Source organism: Lagenorhynchus albirostris, chromosome 2 (assembly GCF_949774975.1).
Source record: "Lagenorhynchus albirostris chromosome 2, mLagAlb1.1, whole genome shotgun sequence".
NCBI classification, from domain to species: Eukaryota; Metazoa; Chordata; class Mammalia; order Artiodactyla; family Delphinidae; genus Lagenorhynchus; species Lagenorhynchus albirostris.
This window is the reverse complement of record NC_083096.1, coordinates 23,034,799-23,053,541: the sequence shown is the minus strand read 5'-3', so window position 1 is coordinate 23,053,541 and position 18,743 is coordinate 23,034,799. Positions and strand designations below refer to the sequence as shown.

The following is an 18,743-nucleotide window of genomic DNA, read 5'->3' as shown; positions in this document are numbered from 1 at the left end:
CCTGGGGCTAATGCTGGCTCACTTGTGAGCAAAGCCAGGTCCCAGGGTCTCTGGTGCAGGGCGCTGGGGACCTGGGACTAGTGAGTCTCGTTGGTGTCCGTGGCCGGTCCTGGGCCCTCTGGTGGATAAGTCCAGGTCCTGAAGCGGCTGTGGGCTCAGGGGCTCCCAGCCAGGCCAGCTGGTGGGTGGGGCTGTGTCCCCGCCCAGCCAGCTACTTGGCCTGAGGTGTCCCATTACTGGTGCAGACAGGCTGCTGGGCGGGGCCGAGTCCCAGCCCTAATAAGCTAGAGGGAGGATTAAAAAATGGCGCTTGCCAGCACCAGTGTCCTCGTGGTTGAACAAGCTCCCAGAAATGGCTGCCACAAGTGTCTCTTTCCCCCCGGTAAGCTCCACCTGGCTCCTGCCTCTCAGGGAGGCTCTCCAAGATCAGCAGGTGGGTCTAACCGAGGCGCCTTTTGAATTACTGCTTCTGCTCTGCATCCTAGAACTTGTAAGATTTTGTGTGCACCCTTTAAGAATGGAGTCTATTTCCCATAGCCCTCTGGCTCTCCCGAATGTAAGCCCTGCTGGCCTTCAAAGGAAGGTGTTCTGGTGTTTGTCGTCCTAGTGCAGGACTTCCAGTTTGGAGAGCCCCACGTGGGGTTCAGATCCCTTGCTCCTTGGGGAGTACCTCTACAATTGTTATTATCCTCCCCTTTGTGGAGGTATTGTTCTTGACTATACTGTGTCTCTGTCCCTCCTACCTGTGCGGTCGTGGTTCCTTTGCATCTTTAGTTGTAGAAGATCATTTTTGCTTGTCTTCTGGTCTTTCTCATCAATAGTTGCTCTGTAAATATTGTAATTTTGGTGTGCCGATGGGAAGAGGTGAGCTCAAGGACTTCCTACTCCGCCATTTTGGCCACCTTCCCCAAACTCGATTTAAAAAAAAAAAAGTACAGATCCACAGTACTCTAAACCTCAAGGCATATAACCCACGTGTATACATAACCCATAATTAGACACAATACAGAAAAAATAACAGAGCAAATCTTGAAAGCATTCATTAGAAAAACAACGTTATATGAGGAACAGTGATACAAACAGCAGCTGACTTCTTACGGGAAAAGAACACTAGATGCTATGTCAAATGAACTTTTCAGATTGAAGGGATATGATACCAGATGGAACCTTGACTACAGAGTAACAGCACCAGAAATAGTAAATATATGTGTAAAATGGAACTGTTGTTTCTTAAATTTGTAGTGAGAGTATACAGTATTAACTGAAGTAGAGTGTAATAAGTAAGGAGTGAATATTATAATCCCTAGAATATTGAGGTTCAGAAACCTTAGTGTGCGTCACATCACCTGGAGGGCTTTAAAAAGACAGATTACTGGCCTCCACTCCAGAGTTTCTGATTCAGAAGGTCAGGGGTAGGGCCTGAGAATTTGCATTTCAAGAAGTTTCCAAGTGGTGTTGCTGCTGGAGTGGGGCCGTACTTTGAGAACTAGTAAAGGAATTACTTTTAAAAAATCTTTTATTGAGATAACGTTGGTTTATAACATCAGTTTCATGTATACGTTATATTTCATCTTCTCTTTACATTACAGCATGCTCACCACCAAAAGTTTAGTTTCTGTCTCTCACCATACAGTTGATCCCCTTTACCCATTTCACCCTCCCCTGTCCCACCCCTTCCCCTCTGGTAATCACTACTCTTTTTTTTACCGTGGAGTAGTATTCCAGTGCGTGTGTGCGTCTGTGTGTGTAGCATATCTTTTTTTTTTGCTGTGTGGTATGTGGGCCGCTCACTGTTGTGGCCTCTCCCGTTGCGGAGCACAGGCTCTGGACACGCAGGCTCAGCAACCATGGCTCACGGGCTCAGCCGCTCCGTGGCATGTGGGATCTTCCCGGACCGGGGCACGAACCTGTGTCCCCTGCATCGGCAGGCGGACTCTCAACCACTGCGCCACCAGGGAAGCCCGTGTGTAGCATATCTTTATCCATTCATTCATTGATAGGCACTTAGATTGTTTTCATATCTTGGCTATTCTAAATAATGTTGCTATGAACATAGGGGTGCATATATCTTTTTGAATTAGTGTTTTTGTATTCTTTGGATGAATACACAGAAGTGGGATAGGTAGATCATGTGGTAGTTCTAGTCTTAATTTGGGGGGAAATCTCCACACTGTTTCTCATAGTAGCTGCACCAATTTACATTCCCACCAACAGTGTATGAGGGTTTCTTTTTCTCCTGTCCTTGCCAACCCTTGTTATTTCTTGCCTTTTTGATAATAGCCAGTCTAACAGATGTGAGGTGATATCTCACTGTGGTTTTTTTTTAATTGAAGTACAGTTGATTTACAATATTGTGTTAGTTTCAGCTGTATAGGAAAGTAATTTAATTATACATATTTTTTTCAGATTATTTTCCATTATAGGTTATTATAAGATATTGAATATAATTCCCTGTGCTGTACAGTAAATCCTTGTTGCTTATCTATTTTATGTGTAGTTTTGTTAATCCCATACTCCTAATTTATACCCCCCACACCTCCCTTTCCCTTTTGGTAACTATAAGTTTGTTTTCTATGTCTATGAGTCTGTTTCTGTATGGTATATAGATTCATTTGTATTACTTTTTAGATTCCACATATAAGTAATATCATATAATATTTATCTTTCTCTGACTTACTTCACTTACTATGATATTCTCTAGGTCCATCCATGTTGTTGTAAATATTTTACTCTTTTTTATGGTTGAGTAATATTCCTGTGTGTTTTATACATATATATAAAATCTCACATCTTCTTAAAGTAATCATCTGTTGCTGGGCACTTGGGTTGTTTCCATGTCCTGGCTATTGTAAATAATGCTGTTATGAACATTGGGGTGCATTATCTTTTCGAATTAGTTTTCATCTTTTCTGGATATATACCCAGGAGTGGGGTTGCTGGAACATATGATAACTCTATTTTTTGTTTTTAAAGGAACGTCCAGACTGTTTTCCATAGTGGCTACACCAATTTACATTCCCACCAATAGTGTATGAGGGTTCCCTTTTCTCCACACCCTCTCCAGCATTTTTTATTGTAGACTTTTGATGATGGCAATTCTGACCCGTGTGAGATGATACCTCATTATAGTTTTGATTTGCATTTCTCTAATAATTAGCAGTGTTGAGCATCTTTTCATGTGCCTGTTGGCCATCTGGATGTCTTCCTTGGAGAAATGTCTATTTAGATCACTTGCCTATTTTTTAAAATTAATTAATTAATTTATTTATTCATTCATTTATTTATTTATTTTTGGCTGAGTTGGGTCTTTGCTGCTGCACATGGACTTTCTCTAGTTGCGGCGAGTGGGGGTTACTCTTTGTTGCAGTGTGCGGGCTTCTCATTGTGGTGCCTTCTCGTTGCGGAGCATGGGTTCTAGGCGTGCGGCCTTCAGTAGTTGTGGCACGCAGGCTCAGTAGTTGTGGCTCAAGGGCTCTAGAGTGCAGGCTTAGTAGTTGTGGCCCATAGGCCCACCTGCTCCATAGCATGTGGGATCCTCCTGGACCAGGGCTCGAACCCGTGTCCCCTGCATTGGCAGGTGGACTCTTAACCACTGTGCCAGGGAAGTCCCCTGCCTGTTTTTTGGTTGGGTTGTTTTGGGGTTTGTTTTGTTTTGTTTTGATAGTGAGTCATTGTGGTTTTGATTTTCATTTTCCTAACAATTAGCGATGAATATCTTTTCATGTGCCTGTTGGCCATCTATATGTCTTCTTTAGAAAATCACCTATTTAGCTCTGCTGCCCATTTTTTAATTGGGTTGTGTGTCTTTTTGTTGTTGAGTTGTATGAGTTCTTTATATATTTGGGATATTAGCCAATTAATGGATATATGATTTGCAAATATCTTCCATTTGTTTCTTCATTTTGCTGATGGTTTCCTTTGCTGTGCAGAAACTTTTTAGTTTTATATAATCCCATTTGTTCAATTTTGCTTTTGTTTCCCTTGGCTGAGGAGACATATCCAGAAAGATATTGCTAAGATCAATGTTACAGAGCATACTGCATATGTTTATTTCTAGGAGTTTTATTGTTTGAGGTCTTGCTTTCAGGTCTTTAGTCCATTTTGAGTTGATTTTTGTATATGATGTGAGGTAGTGGTCTAGTTTCTTCTTTTGCATTTGGCTGTCCAGTTGAAGGAATTACTTGTAAAAAAGTGTTAAGAGGTATACCTAAAAAGCCAGTAGAGGAATTAAATTTGACAAACTAACAAATACTCAGTTAAGTGAAAAGATGACAGGAAAGAAAGAACAGAGGAGTAGAAAATAAATAGCAAGATGGTAGACTTATATCTAGCCCTTTTAAAATTACATTAAATGTCAGTGAACTAAACACTACACTGTAGAGCTTATCAGACTGGATTTTTTTTTTTTTTTTAAAAGGAAGTCAAACTCAACTACAGCTGACCATTGAACAACATGGGTTTGACGGGTTTGAATTGTGTGAGTCCATTTATATGTGGATTTTTTTTTCAATAACACACTGGAAATTTTTTTGGAAATTTGTGACAACTTGAAAGAACTTGCAGATGAATTGCTTAGCCGTGAAATATTGAAAAAAATTAAAAAGTTAGATATGTCATGAATGCACAAGATATATGTAGACAGTCTATTTTATCATTTACTACCATATTTTATGGTAGTAAAATTTATCAAAACTTACTTCCACAAACACAGTCCATACATTTGCCATTGAGAGAAATGTAAGCAAACATAAAGATGCCATATTAAATCATAGCTTCATAAAACTAACTGTAGTATACACTGTACTACTGTAAAAATTTTGTAGCAACCTCCCAATGCTGTTGCAGTGAGCTCAAGTGTTGTGAGTATCTGCTAAAAATGCTGTGTGACAGTAATCATTTCCATGTGATCAGTTCATCTCCAGTAAATTGCATATCGTTGTAAAAAGTGATCTCTTGCAGTTCTCAAGTATTTTTCATTGTGTTTAGTGGAAGACCATAAACCATGGAGCCCATATGAAGTGCCATAGTGATGCTAGAATTGCTCCTAAGAAGCAAAGTCATGACATTACAAGAAAAAGTTGAATTGCTTGATATGTACTGTAGATTAAGGTTTTCATCTGTGATTGTCCACTATTTCAAGATAAATAAATGAATACAGTGTAAGGACCATGGTAAAAAAAAAGAAAAGGAAAATTGGTGAAGCTATAGCTGCAGCTATGCCAGCAGGCATGAATACCTAGCATTTTTTTGAAATATCTTTTTACCTCATAATGAAAATACAGCTTTTATGTGGGTGCAGGATTGATATAAGAAAGGCATACCTATGGACTCCGATATGATTTGAGAAAAAGCAAAGTCATTTATATGACGACAGAGCAAAAGGGAGTGAAAGATCTAAAGCTGGAGAATTTAATGCCAGCAAAGGATGGTTTGATAATTTTAAAAAGAGGTTTGGCTTAAAAAATGTCAGGATCACAGGAGAAGCAGCTTCTGCCAACCGAGAGGCAGCAAACAGCTTCCCAGATGCCATTAAGAAAGTCATGGAGGAGGGCTTCCCTGGTGGCGCAGTGGTTGGGAGTCCGCCTGCTGATGCAGGGGACACGGGTTCGTGCCCCGGTCCGGGAAGATCCCACATGCCGTGGAGCGGCTGGGCCCGTGAGCCATGGCCGCTGAGCCTGTGCGTCCAGAGCCTGTGCTCCGCAACGGGAGAGGTCACAGCAGTGAGAGGCTCGCGTACCGCAAAAAAAAAAAAAAAAAAAAAAAAAGAAAGTCATGGAGGAGAAAGGATATCTACCTGAACAGGTTTTTAATGCAGACATAAGTGCCCTATTCTGGTAAAACAAAACAAAACAAAACAAAAAAGCCTTGTTAGTAAGGAAGTAAAGCAAGCACTAGGATTTAAAGCAGAAAGGGTGGACTTCCCTGGTGGAGCAGTGGTTAAGAACTTGCCTGCCAATGCAGGGCACACAGGTTTGATCCCTGGTCCAGGAAGATCCCACATGCCACAGAGCAGCTAAGCCCGTGTGCTACAACTACTGAGCCTGCACTCTAGAGCCCACGAGCCACAACCATGGAGCCCGCATGCTGCAACTCGTGAAGCCCGTGCACCTAGAGCCCGTGCTCCACAACGAGAGAAGCCACCGCAGTAAGAAGCCCACGCACCGCAATGAAGAATAGCCCCCACTTGCTGCAACCAGAGAAAGCCCTCGTGCAGCAACAAAGACCCAACGCAGCCAAAAATTTAAGAAATAAAAAAATAAAGCAGAAAGAGATAGGCTAACTACTGTTTTGCAAATGCAGTCGGGTTTATGATCAAGACTGCCCTTATGTATAAAGCTGCCAGCCATAAACAACAAGGTCCTACTGTATAGCACAGGGAACTATATTCAATATCCTGTGATAAACCATAATGGAAAAGAATATATATTAAAAAAAAAAGAATGTCTATGTCACTTTGCTGTACAGCAGAGATTGGCACAACATTGTAAATCAACTATACTTCAATAAAAAATTTAACTAAATTAAAAAAAGCTGCTAACCTTGGACCCTTGAAGGGAAAAAATAAACACCAGCTGCCCATCTTTTGGTTGTACAGCAAGAAGACCTGGGCAACAAAAATTCTTTTTCTGGATCGGTTCCATTGATGGTTTGTCCCTGAAGTCCGGAAGTACCTTGGCAGTAAGGAACTGCCTTTTAAAGTTCTTTTGATATTGGACAATGCCCCTGGCTACCCAGAACCCCATGAGTTTGACTCCAAAGGCATTGAAGTGGTCTGCTTACCCCCAGACACAACATCTATAATTCAGCCTGTAGCCTTAAGTACCTTTAAGGCTCATTACACATGGTACTCTATGGAAAGGATTGTCAATGCTATGGAAGAGAACTCTAATAGAGAAAACATCATGAAAATCTGGAAGGATTATATCACTGAAGATGTCACTGTTGTTATAGAAAAAGCCTGAAAGAGCCAGTAAAGGAAAGAGATTGTAGAGGTGGAGGAAAAAAAAAGAGGTTGGAGGTAAAGGGCTTCAAGACACGGCTATTTTCAAGAGCTAATAGACACCACACCAGAGGAATTAACAACACAACTTGATGGAGATGAGTGCTTCTGAATCAGTGCCAGCCAATAAAGAAGGAGACATAGAAGATGCAGTGTCAGAAAACAAATTGACATTAGACAGTTGGGGAGAAGACTTTCAATTTTCAAGACTGCTTTTGCTTTTTTTTATAGCATAGACCCTTCTATGATAGGGTCACTTAAACTAAAGCAAATAGTGGAAGAAGGATTGGTACCATATAGAAACATTTTTAGAGAAATGAAAAAGCAAAAAGTCAAGTAGAAATTATGATGTATTTCCATAAATTCACAGTAAGTGTGCCTGACTGTCTTCCCTCCCCTTCCACCTCTTCCACCTCTGCCACCCCTGAGACAGCAAGAGCAACTTCTCTTCCTTCTTCTCCTCAGCCTACTCAACATGAAAATGGTGAGGATGAAGACCTTTATGATGATTCATTTCCACTTAGTGAATAGTAAATAATCATCATTCCATACAGTTAATAAACTTATCTATTGTGTAGGTGTGTGAGTGTCTTCCTCTGAAAATCTAATCACTGCATGGCAAGAACTGTATGAGATGTATTTGTGTCATCATCATCATGACCTAAGTATTATTCATCATGTGGAATATTGTGTGCAGGACTTATATTGAATCAGTCTGCCAAGGCAATAGAAACAAAAGCAAAAATAAGCAAATGGGACCTCATCAAACTTACAAGCTTTTACACAGCAAAGGAAACCATAAACAAAACAAAAAGACAACCTACAGAATGGGAGAAAATATTTGCAAATGATGTGACCTACAAGGGCTTAATTTCCAAAATATTCAAACAGCCCATACAACTCAACAACAAAAAAACAACCCAATAGAAAAATGGGTAGAAGACCTAAATAGACATTTCTCCAAAGAAGGCATCCAGATGACCAACAGGCACATCAAAAGATGTTCAACATTGCTAATTATTAGAGAAATGCAAATCAAAAGTACAATGAGGTACCACCTCATCCCAGTCAGAATGGCCATCATTAAAAAATCTACAAATAACAAATGCTGTAGAGGGTGTGGAGAAAGGGGAACCTTCCTACACTGTTGGTGGGAGTGTAAGTTGGTACAGCCACTATGGAAAACAATATGGAGGTTCCTCAGAAAACTAAAAGTAGAGTTGCCATATGATCCAACAATCCCACTCCAGGGCATATATCTGGACAAAACTATAATTCAAAAAGATACATTCACCCCTATGTTCATAGCAGCACTATTCACAATAGCCAAGGAAACAACCTAAATGTCCGTCAACAGATGAATGGATAAAGAAGATGTGGTACATATATACAATGGACTACTACACAGCAATAAAAAAGAATGAAATAATGCCATTTGCAGCAACATGGATGGACTTAGAGATTACCGTACTAAGTGAGGGAAGTCAGAAAGAGAAAGACAAATACCATATGATATCACTTATATGTGGAATCTAAAGTATGACACAAATGAACCTATCTACAAAACAGTAACAGACTCACAGACATAGAGATCAGACTTGTGGTTGCCAAGGGGATGGGGTTGGGGGAAGGATGGATTGGGAGTTTGGGATTAGCAGATGCAAACTATTACATACAGAGTGGATAAACAACAAGGTCCTACTGTATAGCACTAGGAACTATATTCAATATCTGTTGTAAACCATAATGGCAAAGAATATAAAAAAGAATGTGTGTGTGTGTGTGTGTGTGTATATATATATATATATATATATATATATATATATACACACACACACATATAACTGAATCACTTTCCTGTACAGTAGAAACTAACACAACATTGTAAATCAACTATACTTCAATTAAAAAAAAAAAAAAGACTTGTATTGAAGGAAGACCCTGAGCTCACCTCCTCTCATGGGCACACCAGAATTACAACTATTTGCAGAACAACTGTTGATGAGAAAGACTGGAAACTACCAGAAAGAATCACAGTGAGATGGATAAGAGGTGTGGAGTTGCTTTATAATCATTATACATAGCCCCAGGGTGGGCAACCCACAAATGAGAATAATTACGATTGTAGGGGTTCACCCCATGGAGCAAGGACAGCCAGTGGATCACTGAAGAAACCAAAGAAGAAATCAAAAGATACCTGGAGACAAGTGAAAACAAAAATATAACAATCCAAAATCTATGGGTCGTAGCAAAAGAGAGAAGTTTATAGCGATGCTAACCAACCTCAGGAAACAAGAAAAATCTCAAATAAACAACCTAACCTTACACCTAAAGGAACTTAAAAAGAACAAACAAAATCCAAAGTTATTAGAAGGAAAGAAATCATAAAGGCCAGAGCAGAAATAAATGGAATAGAGACTTAAAAAAGAAAATATTAATGAAACTAAGAGCTGGTTCTTTGAAAAGATAAACAAAATTGATAACCTTTAGTCAAACTCGCCCAGAAAAAAAGAGGGCCAGAAAGAAGGAGAAGTCAGAACTGACACTGGAGGATCATAAAAGAATACTACAAACAACTATATGCCCCAAAAATGGACAACCTAGAAAAAAATGGACAAATTCCTAGAACTGTACAATCTCCCAAGACCAAACCAGGAAGAAATAGGAAATATGAACAGACCAGTTACCAGTGATGAAATTGAGTCAGTAATTTAAAGGAAAACAAAACAAAAAAACACCCCAAAACTCCCAACAGACAAAAGTTCAGGACTAGATGACTTTATATGTGAATTCTGCCAAACATTTAGAGAAGAGTTAACACCTATCCTTCTCAAACTATTCCAAAAAATTGCAGAGAAAAGAAGACTTCAAGACTCATTTTACAAGGCCACCATCACCCAGATACCAAAACCAGAGAAAGATACCACAAAAATAGAAAATTACAGGCCAATATCACTAATGAACATAGATGTAAAAATCCTCAACAAAATATTAACAATCAAATCTAACAATACATTAAAAGGATAATACATCATAATCAAGTGGGATTTATCCCAGTTGATGCAAGGACGGTTCAATAACCACAAATTAATCAATGTGATACACCACATTAATAAATTAAAGAATAAAAAATCATGCAGTTGTCTACATAGATGCAGAAAAAGCTTTTGACAAAATTCATTCATTTATGATAAAAACTCTTCACAAAGTGGGTATAGAGGGAACATACTTCATAATAAATGCCATATATGATAAGCCCACAACTAACATCATATTCAACAATAGAAAGCTGAAAGCATTTTCTCTAAGATCAGGGACAAGACAAAGGTGCCCACTCTTGCCACTTCTATTCAACATAATATTGGAAGTCCTGGCCACAGCAATCAGACAAGAAAAAGAAATAATATAACCCAAATTGGAAAGGAAGAAGTAAAACTGTCGCTGTGTCACTGTCTACAGATGACATGATACAATATATAGAAAATCCTGAAGACACCACCAAAAAACTACTAGAGCTCATCAGTGAATTCAGTAAAGTTACAGAATACAAAATTAACATACAGAAATCTCTTGCATTTCTATACATTGACACTGAACTATTAGAAAGAGAAATTAATGAAACAATCCCATTTACAATTGTATCAAAAAGGATAAAATACCTAGGAATAAATCTAACCTAGGAGGTAAAGACATGTACTCCAAAAACTATAAGACGCTGATGAAAGAAATCGAAGATGAGACAAACAGATGGAAAGATATACCATGTTCTTGGATTGGAAGAATTAATATTGTTAAAATGACGATACTACCCAAGATAATCTAGAGATTCAATCCATCCCTATCAAAATACGAATGGCATTTTTCACAGAACTAGAACAAATCATTTTAAAATTTGTATGGAAACACAAAAGACCCTGAATAGCCAAAACAATCTTGAGAAAGAAGAACAGAACAGAGGTATCACACTCCCTGATTTCAGAGTATACTACAAAGCTACAGTAATCACAGCAGTATGGTACTGGCAAAAAAACAGACACATAGATTAATGGAACAGACTAGAGAGCCCAGAAGTAAACTGACACACTTATGGTCGATTAATCTACAACAAAGGAGGCAAGAATATACAGTGGAGAAAAGACAGTTTCTTCAATAAGTGAGTTTCTTCAATAAGTGGTGCTGGGAAAACTGGACAGCTACATGTAAAAGAATGAAATTAGAACATTTTCTCACACCACATACGGAAATAAACTCAAAATGGTTTAAAGACTTAAATGTAAGACCAGAAACCAAAAAACTGCTAGAAGAAAACATAGGCAGGGCCTTCCCTGGTGGTCTAGTGGTTAGGACTCCATGCTTCCAGTGCAGGCGGTGCGGGTTTGATCCCAGGTCACAGAACTAGGATCCCACATGCTGCGCAGCCAAAAAAAAGTCGAGATCCCTTGACTTCTGTAACTATCCAAAAATAAATAAATAAATATTTTTAAAAATGAAGTTTTAAATAAATTAAACTACTCTAAAGAAAAAAAACAGGCCCACCTCACCTGCGTGTCACGTGCCCTGCGCCACTTGCCGGCATCTGAGCGCTGATCCCAGGTGTCGTGGGTCTTTGAGGTGAAAGGGGCAGTGCCCATGGGCCAGTTTAACAGCGGCGGAAGCAGGCGGAGGACATTGACTGGGGTCAGCCCGCCGAGCTTCCCTGCTCAAGGTGTCTAAACCCTCCGTTTCTCGGCGCACGACAGGGACCTGCTGAGACCTTGACCAGAACGATGCATGGTTTTGCGGCCTTGGTCTGGGAGCCGGGCGGCACCTCATGGCGGGGCGTGAAAGCCCCAGCTGGCTTCCACCCCTCCCCCACAACCCGAGCGCCGGTCCCCGCACTCGGAAGGCCCTGCTTCCCGCCGGCCGTGCTCCTGCCGCGGGTCGCTCGGTTCGCTGAGGCCTGGTTGGCTCTCAAGAGTTGGGCAAATCTTTGGTCCCTGCGTGGGCACGGTGGGAGTAGGTCTCGAGCTTTATGTTGGAGGATTCTTGGCACATCTCGGGTTTGCCTTGCATTAGATGGGTATGCATGTGTTCACACTGGCGAGTTGATCTGGGATATGACCGGAAATTGAGTGTTTGGCTTGACGGCTGAAGTTTAAGTGGACGCCCACACCAGAATATTTTACTTCAAATAAAGAACATGGTGAAACTAATTCACACATTAGCGGATCATGATGATGATGTCAACTGCTGTGCCTTCTCCTCTTCCCTCTTGGCCACTTGCTCCTTGGACAAACCAATTCGCCTGTACTCCCTGAGTGACTTCAGTGAATTGCCACACCCTCCATTGAAGTTTCACACCTCTGCTGTCCACTGCTGCTGTTTCTCTGCTTCAGGGCATATTTTGGCTTCATTTTCAACAAATGGTACCACTGTCTTATGGGATACTCAAAACGGACAGACTTTGGCAGTGATGGAACAGCCCAGTGGTAGCCCCATGAGGGTTTGCCGGTCTTCCCCAGACTCCACTTGTTTGATATCAGGGGAAGCTGATGGAACTGTTGTTTTGTGGAATGCACAGTCATACAAGTTATATAGATGTGCTAGTGTTAAGGATGGCTCCTTGGTGGCCTGTGCATTTTCTCCTAATGAAAACCTCTTTGTCACTGGCTCCTCGTGTGGGGATTTAACAGTGTGGGATGATAAAATGAGGTGTCTGCATAGTGAAAAAGCACATGATCTTGGAATTACCTGCTGCGATTTTTCTTCACAGCCAGTTTCTGGTGGAGAACAAGGTCTTCAGTTCTTTCGACTGGCATCATGTGGTCAGGATTGCCAGATCAAAATTTGGGTTATTTCCTTCACCCATACCTTAGATCAGTGGATAAGTCTGTCATAGTGTGTGATACTAATACTGAGAATATACTTCACACCTTGACTCAGCACACCAGGTATGTCACAACTTGTGCCTTTGCACCCAATATCCTTTTACTTGCTACTGGTTCAATGGACAAAACAGTGAATATCTGGCAGTTTGACCTGGAAACACCTTGCCAAGCAAGGATCGCAGAAGATCAACCAAAGCAATTTACTGAAGATTGGTCAGAGGACGATGATGTCTCAAACTGGCTTTGTGCACAAGATTTAAAAGACCTTGTTGGTATTTTCAAAATGAATAACATTGATGGGCGAGAACTGTTGAATCTTACAAAAGAAAGTCTAGCTGATGATTTGAAAATTGGATCTCTAGGGCTGTGTAGTAAAGTTCTGCAGAAAATTGAAGAGCTCAGGACAAAGATGAAAACCCTTTCTTCTGGAATTCCTGATGAATTTATATGTCCAATAACTAGGGAGCTTATGAAAGATCCTGTCATTGCATCAGATGGCTATTCATACAAAAAGGAAGCAATGGAAAATTGGATCAGCAAAAAGAAACGAACAAGTCCCATGACAAATCTTGTTCTTCTTATACCAAATAGGACTCTGAAAATGGCCATTGATCGATGGCTGGAGACACATCAAAAATAAAACTGTTTATTTTATATTGCAAAAAAAAGAAAAGAAAACAGAGGCAGGACACAGTTTGTTATAAATCATAGCCATATTTCTTTGGATCTGTCTCCTAAGGCAAGGGAAACAAGCAAAAAATAAACAAATGGGACCTCATTAAACTTAAACGCTTTTGCACAACAAAGGAAACCATTGGCAAAATGAAAAGACAACCTACTGAATGGGAGAAAATATTTTCAAATGATATGACTGATAAGGGGTTAATATCCAAAATATATAAATAGTTCATACAACTCAATATTGAAAAAACTACCTGATTTTAAAAAATGGGCAGAAGACCTGAATATTTTTCCAAAGAAGACATACATATGGCCAACAGGCACATGAAAAGATACCCAACATCACTAATCATCAGAGAAATGCAAATCAAAACCACAATGAGATATCACCTCACACCTGTCAGAATGAATGTCATCAGAAAGACCACCATTAACAAATGTTGGTAAGGATGTGGAGAAAAGGGAGTGCTTGTACATTGCTGGCAGGAATGTAAGTTGGTATATCCACTGTGGAAAGCAGTATGGAGGTGCCTCAAAAAAGTAAAAACAGAACTACCGTATGATCCATCAATTCCATTCCTGGGTGTACATCCAGGAAAGATGAAAACTCTAATTTGAAAAGATACATGCAACCCAATGTTCACAGCAGCATTATTTACAATAGCCAAGATATGGAAGTAACCTATGTTGCTAATAAAACAGAAACAGACTCACAGATGTAGAGAACAAACTAGTGGTTACCAGTGAGGAGCGGGGTAGGGGAGGGGAAAGATAGGGGTAAGTGATTAAGAGGTACAAACTACTAAGTATAAAATAAATAAGCTACATGGATGTATTGTACAGCACAGTGAATATAGCCAATATTTTGTGATAAATTTAAATAAAGTATAAGCTATAAAATTTTGAATCACTGTGTTGTATACCTGAAACTAATATTGTAATTCAACTATACCTCAATTTTTTAAAAATGAAAGTGTTTTAATACTGTATTATGAATATGACAGTAAAACTGTATGCCATAAAATTTTTATAATGATTCATTCATTAATGTATATGCCAGGCTACCATGAAGCCATCATATTGATTACACTAGACTACTATAAAGCAATTTGTATTGCTTTTTCTTCATTATCAATGCATGAATCATTGTACCTGTAAATAAAGATGAATTTCTTTTTCACATTATCTTTTTTTTGATATCTAGTTTTAGTAATATGCGCAACATGTAAAGCATTTTGTAAGATCATATAAGACAATATTGATGTAGGTACTGAGACATGATTCATCTTGTAAACAGGCGATGTAAACTTATGGTATTGATAAAAATATACAGTACTATAAATGTATTTCTCTTCTTTATGATTTTCTTAATAACTTTTTTTATCCCTGGCTTACTTTTTTCTAAGAATACAGTGTATAGTACATATAACTTACAAAATACATGTTAATTGCCGTTTATGTTATCTGTAAGGCTTGCAGTCAACAGTAGGCTATTAGTAGTTAAGTTTTGGGTTATACTCTTGAGTTAAAAGTTATACACAGATTTTCAACTGCTCAGGTGATATCACCACTCCTAATCCCCATGTTGTTAAAGGGTCAACTGTATGTGCTGTCTTCAAGAGTTGTACTTGAATTTTAAAAATCACAGACAGGTTAAAAGCAAAAGAATGAAAAAGATATGCCAATCAAATATTAACAATAGGAAGCTGAAGTGGCTATGTTAACATCAGACAAAATAGAATTCAAGACAAAGAGTATTACCAGAGAGAGGAGATACTTGATAATGATTGAAAGAGCACTTCATTAGAAGAACACAACAAATCCTAATATATATTTATTAGTAGGCCCCTAATAACAGAAGTTCAAAATACTTAAAGCAAAAAGTAAGACAACTAAAAAAAAAAAAAAAAAAAAAAAAAGTAAGACAACTAAAGGAAGAAATATACAGGTCGACAATTATAGTTGTAGATTTTAACAACTCTCTACCAGTAATTGAGAACAGGAAAAAAAAAATCAGTACAACTATAGAGAATTAGAATAGCACTACTTGGCTTCCCTGGTAGCATAGTGGTTACGAATCTGCCTGCCAATGCAGGGGACATGGGGTTGAGCTCTGGTCTGCGAAGATCCTACGTGGCACAGAGCAACTAAGCCCGTGTGCCACAACTACTGAACTTGTGCTCTAGAACCCGCAGGACACAACTACTGAAGCCCGCATGCCTAGACCCCGTGCTCTGCAACAAGAGAAGCCACCGCAATGAGAAGCCCGCACACTGCAATGAAGAGTAGCCCCTGCTCACTGCAACTAGAGAAAGCCCACATGCAGCAATGAAGACCCAATGCAACCAAAAATAAAATAAATTAATTAAAAAAAAAAGAATAGCACTACCAATCATGATATCTAATTGATATTTTTAAAACAGTGTACCCCAAAACTGCAGAATATATAATCTTTGCACGTGCTTAGGCTTTGTCAACATAAATCATATGCTGGCCTATTAACACATGTCAGTAAATTTTGAAAGATTGAAATCATATACAGTGTACAGAATTTCTCTGAGCACAACAGAATTTAATCAGAAATTGAAACAGTAAGATCTCTGAAAACAAACAAGTATTTGGGAATGAAACATCATACTTTAAATAATTCATAAGTAAAAGGAGAAAATCTCAAGAGAAAATCGCAAATATTTTAAATTGAAAGATAATAAATATACCAAATATAAATATTTGTGGGGTGCAGCTAAAGAAGTATATAGAGGAAACTTTTACATTTTTAAATACTTACATCAGAAGAAAATGCTTATATATATTTTAAAAAGGTATAAATTTCTATTTTTACCTTAAGAAGCTAAAGAACAAGCCCACAGCTAACAGCATACTCAACAGGGAAAGAGTGAAAGCTTTTTCTCTAAAGATCAAGAACAAGACAAGTGTGACAATATAGTGCTGAAAGTCCAAACCAGAGCAGTCAGGCAAGGAAAAAGAAGGTGTCAAATCGAAAAGGAAGAAGTAAAATTATCTCTGTTTGCAGATGACATGATCTTATATAGAGAAGACCCTAAAGACTCTACAAAAAACTATAAGAACTGGTAAATGAATTCAGTAAAGCCAGGATATGAAACCAACATACAATAATCGGTTGTGTTTCTATACACTAAAGACAAAATATCTGAAAAAGAAAATAAGGAAACAGTCTCATTCACGATGGCTCCAAAAGCAATGGAATACTTAGGAATAATTTTAACCAAGGATGTAAAACATCTGTACACTGAAAATTACAAGACATCCCATGTTCATGGATTGGAAAACTTAATATTGTTTTAACAATTCATACTTCCTAAAGCCATTTATAGATTCAGTGCAATCCCTATGAAAATTCCAGTGGCATTGTTTACAGATATAGAACAATCAGTCCTAAAATTTATGTGGTACCACAAAAGACCTGACTAACCAAGGCAATCTTGAGAAAGAGGAACAAAGAACACTCAAATGTCTTGATTTCAAGCTATATTACAAAACTATAGTAATCAAAATAGTATGAGACTGGCATAAAATAGACACATAAACAAATGGAACAGAATTGAACCCCCCCAAAAAAAACCCATGAATATATGGTCAACTGATATTTGACAAGGCAACCAAGAATACTCAATGGGGAAAAGACAGACTCTTCGATAAATGGTCTCAGGAAAACTAGATATTCACATGCAGAAGAATAAAACTGGCCTCCTGTCTTACATCTCTCACAAAAATTAACTCAAAGTGGAATAAAGTCTTAAATGTAAGACCTGAAACTATTAAATTACTAGAAGAAAACACAGAGGAAAAGCTCCTTGACATTGGTCTTAGCAATGATTTTTTTTTTTTTTTTGGAGATGACACCAAAAGCAAAGGAATAGAAGCAACAATCAACAAGTAGGACTACATCAAACTATAAAAAGCTTCTACACAGCCAAAGAAACAATCAACAAAATAAAAAGGCAACCTACGGAATGGGAGAAAAGATTTGCAAATCATATATCTGATAAGAAGTTAATATTCAAAATATGTAAGGAACTCATACAACTCAACAACAAAAAGACGACCTGATTAGAAAATGGGCAGAGGAGCTGAATAGACATTTTTCCAAACATGACACATAGATGGCGAACAGGTACATAAAAAGATGCTCAACATCACTAATCATCAGGGAAATGCCACAGTGAGATGGCACCTCACACCTGTTAGAATGGCTATTATCAAAAAGGCAAGAAATAACAAGTGTTGGAAAGCATGTGGAGAAAAGAGAACCCTGTGGATTGGTAGTGGAAATGTAAATCAGTGCAGCCACTATGTAAAACAGTAAGGAAGGTCCTCAAAAAATTAAAAATAGAAATACCACGTGATCCAGCAATTCCACTTCTGGGTGTTTATCCAAAGGAAACAAACTATCTCCATAAGATACATGCACCCCGATGTTCGTTGCAGCATTATTTACAATAACTAAGGCATGGAAACAGCCTAAGTGTCCACTGACAGATGAATGGAGAAAGAAAATATGGTGTATACAGTTGACCCTTGAACAATGCGGGGAGTAGGGGTGCTGATCTCCCGTGCAGTCTAAAATTCACAAACATTCAGCCCTCCATATCTGCAGTTACATATCTGCAGGTTCAACCAACCATGGATCATGCAGTACAGTAGTATTTACAACTGAAAAAAATCTGTGTGTAAGTGGACCCCTGAAGTTCAAACTTGTGCTGTTTAAGGGTCAACTGTATATACAATGGAATATTATTTGGCCGTAAAAAAGGAGAAAATCCTACCATTTGCAACAACATGGATGAATCTTGAGGGCATTGATAAGTGAAATGTCAGAAAAAAACAAGTACCCTGTGATTCCACTTATATGAGCTGCTTACAATAGAAACAGTCGTAGAGACAGAAAGTAGAATGGTGGTTGCCAGGGGCTGGGGGGGGAGGGATGAATGGGGAGTTACTGTAATGGGTGTAGAGTTTCAGTTTTACAAGATGAAAAGGGTTATAGATATGAGTGATGATTGAACAATGTTATTAATATTTAATACCACTGAACTCTACACTTAAGAATGGTTAAGATGATAACTTTTTAGTGTATTTTACTACAACAAAATAATTGAAAAAATAATGTCAAGAGAATGAGAAGAGAAGCCACAGACTGGGGCAAAATATAT

General features: G+C 38.6%; 2 protein-coding genes across 3 annotated transcripts in view; both read left to right on the top strand.

Moving 5' to 3' along the window:
* LIN9 (lin-9 DREAM MuvB core complex component) overlaps window positions 1-18,743 on the top strand; it is a 109,365-nt gene that overhangs the window by 36,596 nt on the left and 54,026 nt on the right. The window lies entirely within an intron of this gene.
* On the top strand, window positions 12,180-13,507 carry LOC132515704 (WD repeat, SAM and U-box domain-containing protein 1-like). The gene is given in 2 exon segments (XM_060142061.1): window positions 12,180-12,852; window positions 12,855-13,507. Coding segments are annotated over 2 exon segments (1,326 nt in total).